Source organism: Juglans regia, chromosome 2 (assembly GCF_001411555.2).
Source record: "Juglans regia cultivar Chandler chromosome 2, Walnut 2.0, whole genome shotgun sequence".
Taxonomy (NCBI): domain Eukaryota; kingdom Viridiplantae; phylum Streptophyta; class Magnoliopsida; order Fagales; family Juglandaceae; genus Juglans; species Juglans regia.
The window spans coordinates 31,426,625-31,447,927 of NC_049902.1; the positions used below are offsets into that span (position 1 = coordinate 31,426,625).

The 21,303-nt window shown below is 36.8% G+C and overlaps 1 protein-coding gene across 2 annotated transcripts in view; it reads right to left on the reverse strand.

Annotated features, from left to right (window-relative positions):
* LOC108984425 (protein unc-13 homolog) overlaps positions 1–21,303 on the reverse strand; it is a 32,442-nt gene that overhangs the window by 3,884 nt on the left and 7,255 nt on the right. For both annotated transcript variants that reach the window (XM_018956380.2, XM_018956379.2), the window contains exons 10-19: positions 9,593–9,820; positions 9,267–9,347; positions 7,349–7,435; positions 7,059–7,244; positions 6,793–6,951; positions 3,813–3,905; positions 3,267–3,338; positions 2,580–2,697; positions 926–1,098; positions 193–277 (exon numbers count right to left, since the gene is read on the reverse strand). In XM_018956380.2, the coding sequence (XP_018811925.1) occupies positions 193–277; positions 926–1,098; positions 2,580–2,697; positions 3,267–3,338; positions 3,813–3,905; positions 6,793–6,951; positions 7,059–7,244; positions 7,349–7,435; positions 9,267–9,347; positions 9,593–9,820 (1,282 nt within the window). The remainder of the gene's footprint in view (positions 1–192; positions 278–925; positions 1,099–2,579; positions 2,698–3,266; positions 3,339–3,812; positions 3,906–6,792; positions 6,952–7,058; positions 7,245–7,348; positions 7,436–9,266; positions 9,348–9,592; positions 9,821–21,303) is intronic.

The window sequence follows — 21,303 nt, forward strand, 5'->3', positions numbered from 1 at the left end:
GGTAAAGGTTTTAAACCAACAAACATTTGCAGATCACGTGGTCAGAGAGGATCCCCATGCATGACAAAGCCAATACATGTTACAGAAAATTTCATTGAATGGGACATGTGCAAAACCATGGAAATCATAAAATATTAGGTTTCTTAACCACATACAAAAAAAAAAAAAAAAAAAACAAAAAGAAGAACTTACCCCATCCCTGACCAACTGACGGTCTGATTAGTGCCCAGGACTTTCTAATGCCATCCTCTAGTATGCCAATTTGTTTCTGAATATACTGCAGGAAGAAACAAAAGATAAGGGGAAATAATTAAAAGTTGATGATATATTCATGCAGTATATGTTTAAGTTATGATAAAGGTATTTTTATCTAGGCCTACTGGGCGGGCCTCCCCACATCCAGCCCGCCCAACCCATTCGCCCTGAGTGGTCAATCCTCCAGCGCAAGCGAACAGGGCCGCATATGTGGGACGGGCGGAAAGTCGGACTGAAAAGTTTCCCCCCAGCCAGGTGGGGGCGAGTAGCGGATTGGGTGGTTACCCACCCGCATAGAGCGGGTAGCAGCCCTATTTTTATCCCAACTCTCTATCACCTGTCCTCAGTAACTATCAAGGCCACATGAAGAATAAAAAAATATAAGTTCTAAGAATAAACCTGAAAATTATGAAATGTGATACTATATTTGGTGTATAGCCAAACTTCTTATACTGAGTTTATTAGTACATTGCCAAACTTCTTCCAACATACATTTCTTTAACATGTCTAAAAGGTTGTTTTTTGGTTGATCAAATTCTCGTCACCAAAAGAAAGGTGGAGATAACATGCGAAGGATGAGAGTTATATATGGTCCATCCAAATAACACTTTTCTCTTGGACTTGTGTGATCAATGATGAGGAACATAAGAGTTATAAGAGTTGCACTTACTTTAAGAGTGTTTAACCTGATACAGAGTTTGGATATTGTTAATTCATTCAACTTTTTGCTCACGTCGTCCTCCAAAAGTTTATGCTGTAGCACCTTCTTCTTCATTATTGGAATAACTGTCTCCTCATAACGAGTTAAAGGAGGAGCCAAGGGATAGAGGTGATTCTTGTCAACTGCAGTATTTAAGGCAGTACGATAAAAATCATACTCTAAAATAGATATTTCTAAACAAACTCACATTAATCAACTCAACTTTGATAACATCCGAGAACATGCCCTGAAAACTTTTCAATTGCTTAGAACAATTGCTGGTCAAAGAAAATGTGCAGCTGCCAATTATTAAGGGGCACACAATAAGACCTAAAATTTCCAAAAAATGAGAGTCTATGCGCAGAACCTTCACTATTTGATGAATTCATGTGGATAAAATAAACTCATAACAAAATGATCAAGGATACCACATAGAAGAAAAAGATCTTCCCAGAGGGATAGCATTTAAGAGTGCAAGCCAAAAGTGTAGGATAAGCAATCCCTAGCTTATGCGATAACATTAAAAGATATAACTCCACTTAATTTCGTTTCCCACCCATAATACATTGGATAATCACAAATTCTAGTTCAACGAAAGATTCCAAGGGATCGCCCGTCATAAATGCCAGTCTGCTAAAGATGAGGCAGTTCTGCTAACAACTAGTGGTATTTAAAAGTGAGCCATGTATATCAAACCAGATTTCCATTTTATCACATAAGCAAGCAGGGAATCCTGTCAAACTCTTCAAAGATGAGCCTTGAATCACAATTGACTGAACCTTCTCCTAAACTTATTTTGGGGGGAGCTTATATATACACATTTCTAAATCTCAAGTGTTGGAAATATTCTCAGCATCACACTAGATGTAAAAAATGTTTCACATTTCTAGATATATCAGTCTCACCAAATAATCCAAAATTGATGAAGAAAGAGAGACAAATAAAGTCCTGGTATGGAAAAAGATACGATATATCTTTTAATTGGTAAGTTGTAAACATATCTTGGTGAGTCTTGAATCCAGGAAAGATTTAGGAAATCTGTCTATGCATACTTGTGGTGGGCTTTAGGATGGAGCAGTTTAGGGCCTATTGCCATAGAAGAAATTAGAGATTGTTGAATGAATTAGGAAAAGGAACAATTAAGAAAAGAAGGAATATGGGCAGTTCCCTGAGGCAAACAGGTTGCAGGATTATAGAAAGAGAAATGATCTTTGCAGTCCTAGAATGCATAATCGCTGCACACTCATTTTGAAAAAAGTGAGTAAATATAGGACTCACATGAAAAAATTAATTTTTTATTAGTGGACCCTACTCTTTTTCAAAAGGATTGCATGGCGCTTGCACAACCATGATTGTATCTAACATTACTCTTACAGAAAACTTATGAGTTTGAGGGTTTCAAGTATGTAAGAAAAAGGAAGACCCAAGACCTTCACCCAACAGCCTAACCAAAAAATAAAAAAGCATGTCAAACCATTTTATTTTAAATAGAAAACACAAAATGCATCTTTATAGTTAGTCACAATTTTCAGTTTACCAATAGAAAGTTAAGCAAAGGTCAAGGAAGTAAAACAAAAGGCAATATGCCCAATCTCAAATATGTTCCAAGATAATTGTACTTTACCTAGCTGGTTAAGCATTTTCAGCAAATAGGCATCCAGACTGTGAAAAATAACAGATAGCAGAGCTTGTAAATGTGTAATATCCATTAAAAGATTCAAGCCAAAGAATTGATCCACGGTCTGCAAGTTAAGGTAGATATAAGGGCCATGAATTGAAACAAGACAACAAGCTGCTCTACAATAAGTAATTAAATATAAAAACAAGAATGTCAGTAAAAATAAACCGCATAAAAAATTCAAAAGGAGATATAGTATTAACATGTGAAAGCCCATTGAAATTTTTATCTTGTTCTTCTTTTGTAGGTTCTTTAGATTTCAATAGCAATAATTTTTTTTATAAGTGATTCAATTTTATCAAGAGCACATTTGTCAAAAATTTTTTATAGAGTCCAGTGGTACCCAAGCACACAACACGTATACAGGAGGAGCACCTAAATAGAAAGAATCAGGAAACAAAAAGATAAAAAATCTAAACAATTGGAACTCAATAGCAATAATTACAATCTACAATGATCACTAGAACACAAAGATAGACATTTAAAAGTCAAAGAGAGCACTCGCCTACAAGAAGCTCAACTAAGCAACCTCCATAAAACTAAAAGAATGAAAAATCAATATTTAAATCCAATGGTTTTTTTCTTGCTTTTTGGACAAGATGCACCAAAATATTTGTTACAGTAAGTATTTACCTCTTCAATGATCCTAAAAACTTCAACTGCTGATGCAGCCAGTCTTTGCTGAGATGATAAAGGCTCCCATGCCTGCACAAGCCCAAAAACATATGGAAGGCAAAACATGCATAAAGAGACATAAATCTCCATTTTTTTTTATAGGTAATCAAGAGTTGTATTCATAACAAAATAAGGTATAGCCCAAGTACACAGGATGCATACATGAGAAGTACCTAACTAGAGTTTACAACTGAAAAGAGAAAATCATGTACATTTAGCCCATTAAAATCAATGACCCCAGCCCATAAAAGGAAAATTTAAGCTCATCCCTTGTCCTCTTGCTATCCTCAAAGCTTCTATCATTTCTCTCCCACCAAAGCTTATATCTAACACAACTAAAAGCATAATCTTTTCTTGTTCAGTTGTCATCTTCCTTTCTTATATTTTCTTCCTTAAAACTAATATTAAACCAGGTGTCATCCAATTACATATTTTTCTAAGTAGATGGCCACCCGATTAATAATCAAAATTTTAAATGAAACCATTACTCAGTATGGAACCGACCTCAAGATCAAATACACGTCCAGTCCATTCCAGGATACGTGAATTCTGAGCAATCACCCACTCAAGAATTAATGGTTTAGCAACTTCTCCAATCTGCAGATGCAGGAACGAAACAACAACTGATTTTCTCACCCTTTTTATCTAAATTAGGCTGAGGCAGATCAAGCATATTTTTTGATAAAAACTCTGTAGCAAAAAAACAATATCAAATTACAATTATCAGCTCAAGCACAGAATCAATCATCTGAGCACCATCATTAGCCTGTTCTTTGTAACATACAAATGCATGCTAAACATAGTGTAATGCTATCAAGTTCCCGAACATAAGCAGTATTTATTCCCCGAACAGAATGATCATCTGAACATTACTTCGCATAGAGAACATACGAGATTCAACACATATGTTAGATGCAATTGAAGCTGAGTTGAAGCGTGCAAATGGAAATGAATTTTTAGTAGGTTAAAGTATAGAATTTTAGTTGCTTGCTGAAATACTTTTTAGAGTTTGGTTTTGGGATTTTTGTAACCCCTAAACTCCTATCTATAAAAGGTATTCATCCGAAATAAGTGAGGGTCTTAAATAAAAGTTGGGGTACTGTCCTTTTTCTTTTAAAAAAAATGGCAATGAAATTTTGTTGACTTATATAAGGTTATCTATAAATTAAAGAATTAACCTCCAGAACAGAATCACCACTATCATCGTTGCACAACAAACTGAAACAAAACATGAACATATGCCCAACAGGAAAGAGTTTAAAATGGTGTTAATAGCAACTGAATTAGAGAAACACGTACAGTTAATTATTTGGGTGATAGTAATGACACATACGCAACTCTTTACATTTCTCTTTACAAGTCTTTGTAAATTAAAATGCGGCTACACGAAATTTGAAATTCAAATCATATGGAAAACCCAAAATTAAAAAAAATATATTGTTTATAAAATGGCATTGTTACATGGGCTGGTTGTTGTGAAATCACCACTTGTTCCAAAAGCTTAAGTTGATGGGAAGAGGTAGATTCAATCATTTATATTTATCTTAATACTCCCCCCGTAATATGTTGGCCCAACATATGAAATATTTAATTAAATTGAATAAAGTGTAGAGTCAGGATCCGAACATAGAACCTGGCTCTAATACCATGTGAAATCACCATTTATCCCAAAAGCTCAAACTAATGGGAAAACTTAGATTTAATCATTTATACTTAATATTTATCTTAACACATTTGGAAAAGTAAGGTGCCACCTGAAATTGCTTTCTTCAGTTGGACTGCATCTCTTGGGAAAATATTCATTATGGACAATTTGAGAAAGTAAGGACTCTTCATGATGGATTGGTGCTACATGTATAAGAAGAGTGGTGAGTCTATTCTGTGGATCATCTTTTACTTCATTGTGAGGTGGCGAGGATGTTATTGGCTGAGATTTTTAACAAGATTGGAATTGCATGGATGATGCTTAAGAGGGTGGTAGATTTGTTCGCTTGCGGATGTATGGATAAGAATTCATTTAATCATGTGGTGTCTCTGGCTTGAAAGGAATGACTGAAGCTTTGAAGATAGGGACTGCTGTCTAGATGAGCTTAGAGCACTCCCAATGGCTTTTTCATCTTATCCTTTAAAATACATCACCAAAATTCACTTTTTCTATTTTACATACTGACTTTTACAATATATCATACATCAACTTATCTATTTTTTTTATATCATTTAAAAATTATATTTATAATATTTTTTATTCATTTCCAATATTTTCTCTAACTATCAATAATATCCTCCTATCTTTTAATATTTACAATATCTCCCCATATTTATTTTTCTTCCTCCTGACTTCTCTCTCTGAAAACCAGAAATGACTACCTCCTAAACAGAAGCTGAAAAAATCTGGAACTCAACATCAACTAGCTTCCAACTTGAACCCAACCCCACCACTTCACGTTCCTCCAATCCACCAAAATCACCTTCAAATCCGTACCCAATCCAACTCACTAAGCACCATCACCCACTCTGTTTCCAACCAAAGCAAACCCCACCCTCATCTCACACTCCAAAACGCATCAAAACCAATTTCATCGCAAACCCATTTCCAGCAATCCCTCAACTTCACAAACCCTTCATTTTGCGCCTCATAAGTGAACTTTGGATGCGGAGAAAAGATTACACAGAGGCCAGAACCCACTCAGACAAGGAAGAGCAACTGGACTTGCAAATTTGAACTGGACGACGGGATTCTTGAACTGAAATTTGAAGCAAACTGAATGCGTGGTTGCTGGAATCAACGAGAACCGATGAAGGGAAGATGGCGCCAAACACACAGGGGCTTTTGTGAAATAAGATGAACTTTGATGCAGATGAAAGAATACAAGAAGACACAGATATTAATTAAAAAATGTTTACATTCGTGAATAGTGTCACGCTACATGTAGCGGTAACACAGTACCAAACTGTAAAATAGAAATGAAGTAGAGCATCGGTTGGATGTGCATTTTAAGCTAAATCCTTTAAATTTTACATATAGATGGATTTTACATAATCCATTGGGAGTGCTCTTAGAAGTTTCTTCTCCCATACTTCATTTCTTTGGGCTTTTGCTAGTGTTTTTAATGGAGCCAGCTTACATGATTTTCTTGTATCACTTTCTAGCTCCGAACTTGTAATTAGGTGTTCGTTGTTGTATACTTCTTGTATACTTGGCCTATGCCTGTTTACTAGTTTCGATAACATTTTAGAATACTCATCAAAAACATATTTATCTTAACAGCTGTAAAATAGTTGTCTATATCATTATTCCTTTGGGTAGTAAATGTAAATGAAAAAATGTAAAGCATTTCATAACCAAGGGACATAACAACGAATGTTGCAAACAAAACCATACTGTAAAGTTGTAACAAAAAATTATGAATATATGCACTTGGAATCAAGGCACTGATATTTCTCGCGTTCAAAAAAAAAAAGAGAGAAGAAAAGAATATCAAACCGGATAGTGGTCCAGCTCGTGGTTGAGATGGTCATGCTGCCTATTTACTTCACAAGCAGAAATATATAGCTGAGTGAGGTCATGGTCCAACAAACAAGCAGCTGAAAGCACTGATCTGACCTCTTCAGAAAGAGATGATACCCCCAAAAGAAATGGTTTCTAAGAAGTGAGAAACACCATAGCCAGAAAAATACAGCAAATTAATAAATATAAACCAGCAGCAATATGAGAGAACTCATTTTTGTTAAACAAATAAAGAAACCGACCAGTTTTTCACCATAAATCTGGTGCAATAGCTTGGCAGCAATCATTCCAGATTCAGGGCACCAATGACGTAGTGCCGGGAAGAACACATTGAACTCTCTCTGAGCAATCAATCTTAGCTCATTTGCAAGCAGGGCCAAAGGATGTGTCCTTACCACCTTGGACTCAAGATCTATGGTACTTGCTACCTATCAGTATAATCATATCCATTTTATCCAACAGTAATGCGCAAGCATAACATATATAACCATAAATAAACAAATTTATAGATAAAATGAAACATTTGACTCACCCGCCTATATGCCGATTTTATTGATCTCTCCACATATGTTTTCAGTTTTCTCGTTGCACTCTCATTCATAGCATTCAAGCTAATTAACTGCATAAAATACAAATGATTGATCCAATTATCTTAGTCAATATGACTAGATTCAGAAGGGTTGTCATTAGGATGTTATGAGAGTAACTACTTTCCAGCAACATGAAGAACAAGATTCAGCAGAACTCAAACCCCTGTTTTTCATACATGAGGAACAGGTCAAAACCGAGGAAAAAGTGGGGGCACCTCATCACATAGTAAAGGAAGAAAAGAAAGGTGAAAACACCCAGTCCCATCCATAATACCATCTATCACTTCTAAAAAACTTCTTGCAATGAGGTTAGAATTGTTAAAGAGGGCACACGCTTATACTTCTATTCATTAATTCTAAGCACCCAACCTCTTTTTCAAACTTTTTTTCTTCAAACTTTATTTCATTGATCGATTGTAATAGACTTTAACAGCATGAACGTACATGATTTCCTTGTGTCTTTAGATACCCATGCCTAGATGTTGCTCTTGTATATGTCCCGAGTACTTGGCTTTGACTTTCTTTAAAAAAATTCGTATTTACTGATAAAAAAAAAAAAAAGAAAGCACCCAACCTCTTTGCATAGAAATTCATGAAATTCAATTCTTCCAGTTGATAATAAGACCATCATAAAAGGGATAGGCAGCATGAAAACAATACGTGGAACCCACAAAACCAACAACCAACAAGGTCCTTTAACCCATAAAAAGAGAACGAGAAATTCCTACATTGCAAAGGAAACAACCCACAATCTAGCAGCTGCCTGACAATACCAAGGAGATGGAGCAACTCTCTCCTCAGAATATAGACAAAGAAGATCCATTGACCAAAACCAAGACTCTAAGATTATTTACTATGAAAACCGTCTAGAGCATCCATCCAGTCATACAAAAATCTCAAGATCAAGGATGCAAGTCTGCAACAGTCTCCTGGAAGAGAATAGCCATCCAAAGATGTAAAATTTTGAGGAAGAAAGTAACTAAGAGATGACCCTTCCTATGAAGGATCTATCATCTTCATTGTTGATACCCAACACGTGGCCCATCGAGAAAAATCAATTTCATCTAGAAGATTAGCATATTTACCAACTGCATACAGTAGATTGGGCCTCTAACCAATTTTGAAGGAAGGCTAGTAAAATCAAGTAATCAACCGTCACTCAAATAACCAAAATCAATTGAATTACTAGTTTATTTTCTCCCTCCCTTCCTCCTGTGAAAATGGGCGTATTAGATCTCTCATTAATTTTGAATCAAGGGAGGCTAGTGAAGTAAATGTAAAATATGTTATCAAGACAGTCATTTTTTTAAAACGCTTATAATTTTAACAATGGAAACCTATGAATGTTGCCCAAGTACACAGGGAATTAAAAAAATCAAAGTTACTAATTTATTCTTTTTTTCCCTCCCTCCCTCCCTACTGCCTACAGTGAAAATGTTTGCATCCATATCCCACATTTTGAGGGAGGCCAGGAAAATCAAGCTACAACATTTTACTAAAATCATTTGAATTTTACAAGCTTATTCTGTCCCTCAATATCCAAGACATTAAGAAGTTTCAAGGATGTGAATTCATCTCCATAAAGTTTTTCCTTCAATTTCTAAATGCAAGTAGCAAAGATATATTAAAAGAGGTCAAAGGATGTTTACGGGGATAGAACATGCACACCCATGAATGAAAAATATATATATATATATATATATGTTTAAAAGGTAGCAGGGCATAGACTACAAAATATTTATCAAAAACCAACTGCCTGAAAAAGAAATATGTTTCATTTAATCAGTGGATCCTGCAAGCAGTATACATTTCCTTCCACTACCACAAATGAATGCGAACTCACACTGCAGCAAAACAAACCTTGATATCACCAAGATCTCCAGGAGTAAGAATGCCAACTGCTGAGACCAGGTTGATCATCCTCGTAAAGTCATCAGGTTTCTGAAACAAGAATCTCATAAGTAGAAGGAACACCACTGAATATAAACTTTGAAGGATCCAACGAAAATAAGTCAGAAGTGACAAACATGAGCATTCAAGTTCATATTAGTCAGAACAAAAATACATAGGGTTTAGCAAAAATAAACAAATAAATTAGGCAAACAGTCAAGAAGTGGAGTCCATTCACTTAAATTGGAACAATGGAATAAAACAATCTGGAAAACTATTAAAGAATAGAAATTGACCTGACTGAAATGTAGATGATAGTCTTGCAGCTTACTGTCACACCAACTGCTTATTGAGAAGAAAATGGCCTGCACCAAACTTAACTTCCTTTCACTGCCATTGCATTGCCTTGAACATGTTAGGCTATCCATGTAATGCTCCTCCCCATCATTATTTTCGGCAGATATAACCTTCTGCAACTCCAGAAGCGCATAATCTAATAGCACAGCTTCATCTGTCCCTACATACTTCAATAGGGAGAATTGCAAAGACTAAATACTAAAATCATACTGATGCATAGTTCAATAATGTGTTTTTACAAATGAGCATATAATTACTGCAAATATTTTATTTTATTTTTTTCGAAGTAAAAAGAAATTTTATTCAACAAATGTAATAGGCGAAGCCCATGTACAAGTATATAAAAGAAAACACCTAATTACATTCTAAGAGCACTCTCATTGGATTAGCCAAAGTTCAAGAGCATTTTTTATGAATGTAAGATAAATTTGACTTTTGACTATTTTATTCACATTAATCTCTACATTGGAATAACTATTTTTTCATTATATAACAATAAAATAATATAAGATGAATTTGGTTTTGGTTATTCACATCAAATCTCCACATTAGATTATACATTTATTCATTATATAGTAATGAATAACTAATAATTTCAAAAATATTTAATTTTTTTAATTATTAATTTATTTTATTTTATCATATTTTACTATTCTACCTATTATATATTAATTAATAATCATATTCTTATTAAATTAATATATCACTAACTCAAATTAATATACCAATTGTGATAAAATATGTGATAGAAAGAAAGGGAGAGAGAAATAATTAATAAAATATGTATTTGATGTATGTACAGTAACTTTCAAATTTGGAAAAACTTTTGAAAGTCACTGTAGCTAAATTATAAATAATTGGAATTTAGCTAATCCATTGTGAGCATATTTTGCTCTCTAATAGCTAAATATTCAATAGATTTAGCTTTTTAGCTAATCCAATGAAAGTGCTCTAAGAATGGGAAAAAGAAGACAGAAAATCATGAGCTGAAACTCCATCAAGCCCTAAAGCAGAAAACCATTGCAATAAAGAAAATACAAAGAATTTCCAGATTTCCTCTATAGTGTGCTCCTTATTATTAAGCATCGCTAATTCCTTTTCCACCAAAAACACCACATGAGACGCAAAGGAACCATCTTCTACACCGCAGCCACTAGTTTAGAACTACGAAGCCCCATCCAGCATGCAAGCAAATCCACTACTTTCATCGGCATCACCCAAACCAGCCCAACTCTACTGAACACACCATCCCACAATGCCTTTGCCACCTCACAGTGCAAAAGTAAATGATCCACAGATACCTATAAAAAAAAAAAAAAGTATGATCCAAAGATTCCCCATGTTTCTTACACATGAAGCACCACTTCATAATAACAAAACCCTCGCTTTCTCAAATTATCGATCGTCAAAATGTTTCCAAGTGATGATGTCCATATGAAAAACTCTACTTTGGAAGGCACATGAGACCTCCAAATATGCTTCCATGGAAAATGAGAACAATGCTGAACAGACAATACCTTGTAATAAGACCGTACCGAGAACTTTTTACTACCCGTATGCTTCTATGTCAAATTATCCCTCTCACTACCCCCAACCCGCAAGGAATATAGGAAGCTGAAAAAATCAGACACCTCATCAAGTTCCCAGTCCTGTACAGCTCTAGTAAAACCAACATCGCACAGCAAGATTCCATTAGAATGGACTAACACAACAGAAACAGGCATACCGCTGAGCTGCTATACGAAAGATAACCGGAAACACACCAAGTATCAAACCAAAAACGAATCCTTGAACCCTCACCCACAACAAAGTTCGTATGTTTAACAAAATTCTCTCATCCCTTTTTAATAAATTTCCAAAGACTCACACCATAAGCCCCCTTAACCTCCTTAGAACACCCCAAAATCACATCCATATTTCCAATCTATAATCTCCCTCCACAACGACTCCCCTTCCAATTGATACCACCACAACCATTTCCCCAATAAGGCTTTGTTAAAACTACTCAAATTTCGAACCCCCAAGCCACCATTTGAAATAGAAGAACAAACTCTACTCCAACTAACAAGGTGGATTTTAGTCTCCTCACCCATTCCTCCCCACAAAAATGTACGAAATCATTTTTCAATTCGATTTCTCACCCCTGCAGGCAAAGGAAATAAAGAAAGGTAATAAGTTGGGAGATTCAAAAGAGTACTTTTAATAAGAGTGATTCTACCCCCTTTTGATAGATACAACCTCTTCCAACCTGCCAGCCTTTTCTCAATCTTATCAACTACCCCATCCCAAATAGACTTAGCCTTAAAGACGCCCCCAGTGGAAGGCCAAGATATTTCATAGTTTAGCAGCAACTTTACACCCCAAAAACTCCGCCAAACAATTAATATTCTGCACCTCTCCCACCGGAACCATCTCCGACTTACCCAAGTTTACCTTAAGGCTTGATACAACTTCAAAACATAGTAAAATAGCCCTTAAGGTTTGAATCTGTCCACGATTAGCATCACAAAAAATAATAGTATCATCTACAAAAAGAAGATGAGAAAGTGTGAAAAAGCCGTTGTTAACATTTCCCACCATAAATCCAAAAAGAAAATCCCCCTTACAACAACCTCCACCATTCGACTCAAAACTTCCATGATATGACAAAGAGGAAAGGGTATAACGGATCCCCCTGTCTCAATCCACGAGAGCTATGGAAAAAACCACAAGAATTTCCATTAACTAACACTGAAAACCAAGCAGTAGAGATGCAATGTCTAATCCACGCACAACACCTCTCCCCAAAACCACATTTTTTTTTGTAAGTAATCGATATTATATTAATAGAGATAGGCAAAGCCCAAGTACACAAGATGGTGCACAAGAGATAAGACCTATCTAGGTTGAAGTAAGGGAAACTAGAAAGTCATGAAAATTTAGGCCATTAAAATCTAAAGCAATGGCCCATAAAAATAAAGTACGGAAAAATGGAGTTCTAAGTTCCTCCGAAGACGCTCCTTGTTTTCGAAAGTCCGATCATTGCACTCTTGCCATATACACCACATAATGCAGATCGGGATCATTTTCCACACCATCTTCATTTGTTGAACTCCTCTTGGAAGTGTCCAGCTAGCCAATAGATCTACCACAGTTGCAGACATAACAAAAGATAACTCTATCCGGCCAAAGTCTTCCACCCACAAGGCTCAAGTTGTCTCGCAGTGTTGCAAGAGGTGTTCCACTGACTCACCAGATCTCTTGCACATGCAACACCGGTCTAGTATAACTATCTGACACTTCCTCAGATTGTCAGTAGTCAGAATCTTCCCCAACGCTGCTGTCCATGTAAAGAATATCACTTTCGGGGGCGCCTTATTTCGCCAAAGTCTCGTCCATGGGAACGAAATATTAGCGGCTTGGGAAAGGGACTTATAGTATGATCGAACTGAGAAAATGCCCTTACCTGCAGGAGTCCACCACATCCTATCAGCTTGTTATCTATTCGGCTTCACAGAATAAACAAGACTAAAAAAAGCCTCAAAGATGTCCACTTCACAATCTTGCGCCGCTCTACTAAACGTGACGTTCCACTGCACTTGGTCTCCTGATAGAAGTATAAGATCCTCTATTGAAGCTTCCTTGTTGCGTGCCACTTGGAAAACCATTGGAAAGGCATCCTTTAGACCCTCATTCCCAAACCATATGTCCCTAAAAAACTTGATACGAGAACCCCTCCTCAACACCAATTTAGAGTGGCTACTAAAATCCCCCCACCCACGCCTAATGTGTTTCCAAACTCCCACACCGCTGGCCCCATTTACCTCTTCACCAACCCCCAACTAAGCTTTCATATTTACAATCAATCACCAGTTTCCATAAGGCTTTTGTCTCCGTGTTATACTCCATAGCCACTTCCCAAGCAGGACCCGATTGAATGTTCTCAGATTTTTTATACCCAAACCACCTAACAAGATTGGTCTACACACCTTATCCCAACAAACCAGATGAAATTGAATTCATCCCCTATCCCACACCATAAGAAATCACAATACAGTTTATCAATACGAGCCACTACCCTTGTAGGCAATTGAAACAAAGATAAGAAGTATGTAGGTAAGTTAGAAAGGGTACTCTTGATAAGAGTCAAACGGCCACCTTTCGACAAATACAATCTTTGTCACCCTGCTAATTTCCTTTCTATCTTCTCTATGACTAAATCCCATATGGATGAGGCCCTAGCGGCAGCCCCCAACGGCAATCCCAAGTAGGTCATGGGAAGAGAAGCTACCTTGCACCTAAGAATACTAGCTAGCTGCCTTGTGTTAATCACGTTCCCCACTAGCACTAACTCTGACTTGTCAAAATTAACTTTTAGGCCTGATACTGCTTCAAAACATAATAACAAAGCCTTCAATGCCCTCAACTGGTCTCGATCTGCCTCACAGAATAGGAGCATATCATTTGCAAAAAGTAAATGACATAAAGTAATAATGCCCTTGTTGGGATCACCAATCGGAAATCCAACCATAAACCCATGTGTAACCACCGTCGATATCATCCTACTCAAGGCCTCCATAATGATAACAAAAAAAAGTAGGGACAAAGGATCTCCTTGCCTTAGGCCTCGAGAGCTACTGAAAAAGCCGATAGGGCAGCCATTTATCAATACTAAGAATATGGCTGTAGAAATGCACCAACTCATCCAGGTACGCCACCTAGCCCCAAAACCGTACCTCCCCAACAGATATAAGAGGAAATCTCAATTTACGTAGTCATATGCCTTCTCCATATCTAGTTTGCAAATAATTCTTGTGGAGCCAGCCTTTAATTTGCTATCTAAGCCCTCGTTTGCTATAAGGACTGAATCCAAAATTTGTCGCCCCCTAACAAATGCATTTTGTGGCTTCGTAATGATCTTGCCCAAAACCACCCCCAATCTGTTAGCAAGAACCTTGGAAATGATTTTATACACCTCATTCACAAGGCTAATGGATCAAAAATCCTTAACCTCCAACGCTCCAATCATCTTCAGGATCAACGCAATAAAAGTAGCATTTAGGCATTTTTTAAACTTTCCAACCGAGGATACTTCCTAAAACACCTTCATTATGTCCACTTTCACTACCTCCCTCCCAACAAGTTTGGAAGAAACCCATCAAGAAGCCATCTGGACCTGGGGCTTTATCTTTACCCATACGTCTTACTACATCATACACTTCCTCTTCTTCAAAAGGCCTCTCCAACCAAGAGGCTTCCTGGGGCTCAATAGTGTCAAAGAAGAGACCATCCAACTTTGGCCTCCATTCCTCATGTTCTGTAAGCAGTTGTTCATAGAAATCCACCACATGGTCACAAATCACAGGGGCCTCCTTACACTCCATACTATTAATATTCAGCATTTCAATGGTATTAGTTCTTTTATGAGAGTTGGCAACTCTATGAAATAACTTTGTGCTCCGGTCCCTTTCTTTCAGCCACAATGCTCTTGAGTTCTGGCGCCAAGAAATCTCCTCTAAAGATGGTACTCTTTCTAACTCTGAAACCAACTGTCTTGTGCAATAATTCTTCCAGTAAAAGGGCTCTAGCCTCAAGAACTACTCAAACTGATGCAACTCCTCCACCATAAGTTTCTTTCGCTCCCCTATATCTCCAAAGGATTGTGAATTCCAAAGCTCTTAAGGTCATTTTTCAAAACTTTTAACTTACAGGCTAGGATGTAGGAGGGGTTACGGTAGAACTAGTAAGAAGACCACTATTGTCTGACCTTATCCACAAAGCCTTCACTTTTCAGCCACATGTTTTCAAAGTTAAAGTATCGACGCCCGCTTCGAATGCCACCACAATCCAACAAGATAAGAAAATGATCCGAGCAAAGACATGGCAGTCTCTTTTGGCACACCTCCGGATAGTGCACCTCCCACTCCAATGAGATTAGAAATCTGTCCAGCCAGAACCAAGTCTAATTATTTGACCAAGTAAAGGAGCCCCTCAAAAGAGGAATATCTAGCAGGTTCAAGTTAAAGATACAATCTGAGAACTCTGTCATAGCTAGGCGCATCCTACTCTCACCAGATCGTTCACTAGGAAATCTGATGACATTAAAATTCCCTCCTATACACCAAGAAAGCTCCCATCAACTATTTAATCCAGCAAGTTCCTCCCATAAGAAATGTCTATCATTGTCTACATTTGGACCATATAAACCCTCAAAAGCCCACACAAAATTATCTACCACACTCTTAAAAGAGCATGCCCTGTATACTCTCCCACAAACTCCTTCAATTTCTCAACAACTCTTTTATCCCACATCACTAGAATTCCACCCAAAGCCTCATTCAATGCAAGAAAGGCCCAATCCACATAGGTACAGCTCCAAACACTTCAAATTAACCTTCTAGAAACACTTTTTCAGCTTAGATTCTTGTAAACATACAATGTCTGCCCTCCACTCTCGCAGCAAATTTTTTATACGAAGTCCCTTATTTGCCTCATTTAACCAGAGAACGTTCCAAGACACAATTTTGGTTTCATAAAGGAGATGCAAGCCCCTTCCCTTTGGATCTTTCACGGATCGAGCTTCCTTCGTAATTCAATGACAAGTTAGACGCTTGAGCTCTATTTTTTTTACCCTGGTTTCTTTGACTGTGTATGACCCATTTCAATGGCAATAAGTAAAGCCAAAAACTGTTCTTCATAACCCACACCCCAAAACCACATCTCCCAAGCATATAGAAAAAAAAAATCTCAATTCACATGATCATACGCCTTCTCCATATCCAGCTTACAAATGACACCCAAGACACCCTCCCTCATTCAGCTATCTAAACATTCATTAGCAATCAAACAAAATCAAGTATTTTCCTACCCCAAACAAAAGCATTTTGGAGTTTAGAAATAATTTTTTCCATCATTGTACTCGTGCGATTGGCAAGCACCTTAGAAATTATCTTATAAACCTCACTTAGAGCAATCTTATTGGATTAACTAAAATTAAAGTACATTTTTTATGAATGTAAGATGAATTTAACTTTTAGCTATTCCATTCACATAAGTCTCCACATTGGAATAGCCATTTTTCATTATATGACAATAAAATAATATCAGATAAATTTGACTTTAGCTATTCACATCAAATCTCCACATTGGATTATCCATTTATTCATTATATAGTAATGAATAATTAATAATTTCAAAAATATTTTAATTTTTTTAATTATGAATTTATTTTATTTTATCATATTTTACTATTCATAATATTATATATTAATTAGTAATCATATTCTAATTATATTTTTTCAATTGTCATTTAAAAGGAATAGAGAAATAATTGATATAAAAGGGAGAGAAATAATTAATATAAAATGTATTTTATGAATGAATAGTTCATTTCAAATTTGAAAATAATTTTAGAAGTGACTGTAGCTAAATTTCAATTATTTAGAATTTAGCTATTCCAATGTGATCATGTTTTAGGGTTTAATAGCTAAATCTTCAATGGATTTAGCTTTTAGTTAATCCAATGAGAGTGCTCTTACCAGGCTAATAGGGCGAAAATCCTTCAACTCAGAGACCCCAACTATTTTAGGAATAAGAGATATGAAGGTGGCATTAAGAGACTTCTCAAACTTTTGATAGTTGAAAATTTTCTGGAAAACCCTTAACACATCTACTTTCACAACATTCCAACAAACTTGAAAAAAACCCATGGAAAAACCATCTGAGCCAGGAGTTTTATCTTTGACCATTCCACAAACCACCTGATAAACCTCATTCTCCTCAAACGGTCTCTCCAACCAGCTTGCAGAAAAAGAATCCAATGAATCAAAAACCAAACCATCAAGAATAGGTCTCCAATCAGCCGTCTCAGTTAGTAGAACTTCATAAAACTGCACAATATGATCCTGAATCCCGGCAGGGGAAGAAAGCACATTATTTTCAGAATAAAGCATCTCAATAGCATTACTACGCCTATGTGAATTAGGCTCGGTTTGGATTGAGAGTTAATCTCAACCCATCTCATCTCATCATTACAACTTTCACAAATTCTCACACAAAATATAATAAACAATTCAAAATTTTCAAATTTCAAAATAATAATAATATTAAAAAATAATATTCTAATAATATTTTATTTAATTTTCAACTTTCATATCAACCTATCTCATCTCAACTCATTATCCAGACCTAACCTTAGTCATTCTTTGAAAACATTTTGTACATTTGTCACCCTCTTTCAACCAAAGGGCCCTCGACTTTTGCCTCCAAGATATCTCTTCCCTCAACAAAGTTCTTTCAAGCTCGGTCACCACTAGGGCTGCAAACGGGCCGGTCCGGTCCGGTCCGGCGATGGACCGAAAATTTTCGGTCCATTATTTTTCCAGACCGGACCGGACCGAACACCCAAAGGGACCGGACCGGTCCAGTCGGTCCGCCCTCTTTTTTTTTTTTTAAATAATTAATAAAAAAATTTATTTAAAATACTAAATTAAATTAAGTGACTTATTAATGTGGATTATGTAACAAACTCAATAAAAAAATATTTTATATGGTCAATGATAATAAATTAGATGAAAATTATATTATTAATTTATATAATTACAATATAATTAACTAATTGATATTATATATTTATTAATTCATAGAATATTAATAAGTGTTAATAGTATATTTAAAATTTTATATTGTTAATAGTGATAAGTTAAATGAAGATATATATAAAATATTATTAATTTATAGAATATTAACAAGTATTAATAATATATTTAAAAATTTATATTGTTAATTGTACAATTATTATATATAAAATATATATAAATTTTTTTTTTTTTTTTTTTCATTCGGTCCGGTCCGGTCCGAAAAAACTGTGGACTGTGGACCGGACCGAATGATTTCGATCCTCTAAAATATGGACCGGACCGGACCGGTCTAAGTCTCGGTCGGGTCCAGTCCGGACCAAAACGGTCGGTCCGTTCGGTCCGACCGGACGGTTAATCACCCCTAGTCACCACCTCTTTTTCCTCAACATTGCCTCCTCATTCATAGTCTCAGTCTCCTCCCCATCCTCCAAAGCATGCAACTCCTCCAAAAGGGAATTTTTCTGATTATCAACATTCCCGAAAACTTCAACATTCCACTTTTTTAAGTCATTCTTCAAGGCCTTTAGTTTACTTGCAAGGATAAAACTAGGAGTTCTAGTAAATTGATAAGAAGTCCACCAACTCCTAACCCTATCCTCAAACCCATCAGCACCAAGCCACATATTTTCAAACTTAAAATACCGTCGACCCCCATGTATACCTCCACAATCTAGCAAAATAGGGAAGTGATTTGAACAAACCAGAGGCACTTTCTTCTGACATAACTCAGGGAAATGAATCTCCCAAGATGGAGAAACGAGGAATCTATCCAGTCTCGACCAACTCCTACCATTGAACCAAGTGACTGCTCCCCCAACAAGGGCCAAAAGATCCAAATCAAAGATAAACTCCGAAAACTCCTCCATAGCCGACGACATACTAGTGTCTCCTTAACGCTTACTAGTAAAACGAGTTATGTTAAAATCCCTACACATGCACCAAGGCAATTCCCACAAATAATACAAACCCGCCAATTCCTCCCAAGAGAATCATCTATCTCTGTCCAAATTCGGTCCCATATACTCCCGCAAAAGCCCACTTCCACCCATCTTCAATATTTTTAAAAGAACATGCTACAGTAAACCGCCCAATACACTCCTCCATCAACTCCACCACTCTACTATCCCACATCAAAAGGACACCACCCGAAGCTCTCGAAGAAGCCAAATAAGCCCATTCCACAAAAGAACACCCCTACAAGCTACTAATAATACATCTATCAACAATATCCAGCATCGTTTCCTATAAACAAACAATATTAATCTTCCAACTACGAAAAAGCAACCTTATACAAAGACGCTTGTTAACATCGTTGATCCCCCTCACATTCCAAGAAAGAATCTTAGGACATGCTTATGGAATAAGATGAGATGAGAATTTTGTAAATAGTAGTAAGATAGTTTGTAAATAGTAGTGAGATAGTTTAAGTTGAGTATTTTTTGGGTTTTGAGAAAGGAGAGTGAAAAAGTTGAATAAAAAATATTATAAAATTAAAATTTTGTTAAAATATAGTTTTATAATATTATTTTTGTTTGGAGATTTGAAAAAGTTGAATTGTTTTTTTATTTTTTTGAAAATTTGAGAAAGTTGTAATGATTAGTTTGAGAAAATTGTAATGATTAGTTTGAAAATACTTGTGTTTGAGTGATGTTTGGGAAGGAGATGGGATGAGATGAAATGAGAATTTTGAGATGGAAACTTTTTCCAAACAAGCCCTTAGGCTTCATGAGAAACAAGAAATGCCCTCCCTTTCAATCTATTCCTACCCACACTGCCTTCATTCGAAGCATAATTGATAGAATATTCTAATCTTTTTAACTCCCTCTCCTTCTTAGAAGCTGACTTCAAAAACAAGGAGCGACTAGCTTCAATAGCCACAAAAAGGGCCTTAAATTGCTCTTCAAAACCAACACAAGATAGCCCCACACATGCCTGTACTTCTTCAACCTTTTTTAAAACCCAATCCAAGGCTAAAATGGTTGAAGAATGAGGCGGGGAGTGTACGAAGAGGAGTTGAGCTCCCCACATCCTCATCAAAGCATTCCCCCTCATATCTCCAGTTGTAATATGGGTTCAACGAAATCCTCTTATCTGAAACCTCCTGATGTAGTTTCCCAAAATCAACCACCACAAGACAATTGGCCAACTTAGCATTCAACAAATTTTGAACAAACAGAATGGGCTTTCAAGACAAAGGAACCAACTCCAGGAGATGCACACGTGTATCCAATGGAGCGAGAGACACGAGTGGGTTGATCTCCCCGCCACTCAGTGCCTCCTTATCAACATCCCGAGGTGCTAATTCGCCCTCTTCTACTTCCGACGTCAGAACTAAATTCGTTGCACCACCAAAAGAGTCGCCGGAGACCGGTGAATAGGTTTGTGCCACATCCGAAACCATTGAGATAGGTAACGGCGCCGGCGAGCTTGAAGGAGTAGCCGAAACCGAAACACCCGATACACCGAGATTGCGTTTAACCTACCACACCCTTTTAACCAAGCCCGGCCCTTTCACTATTCTTGTACCCTTCTGACCATTAATCTTCTTGCAGCCCACACCTGATAATGGCCCGTCACCCAATAAGCCTTTCTACGCATCCACAAACCTGTTATTAAATCCATAAGAGCCCACACGGCCCAAACCCGACTCAATTCATTTCAGCATCAAATCCATGTTATGTTTTATGTCCAATAGAACCTCCTGCATGTTCTGCAACAATAAATCATTCCCAGACCCTGTCGTGCCTCCATTGGGACCCACGTCATCACACTTGAGAATTAGAACAACCTTCTTCGATGACTGCCCTTCCGAGTGTGAAATCTTCCCACCATCCACCCGACGAACCTCCCTACTATCCACCATACTCGATGGTGTCTTCTTCAGAACCTCCACAAAGGACTCCCTCCTTCCCTCAGCAACATGAGAAGATGACAACACCTTATCAGATCCTCTGTGATTCAGGCCCGAAACAGAGGACGAAGAAACCACCTTTCACAACGAATCCTGAAACCTTCTCCACCCCTCGCCTTTT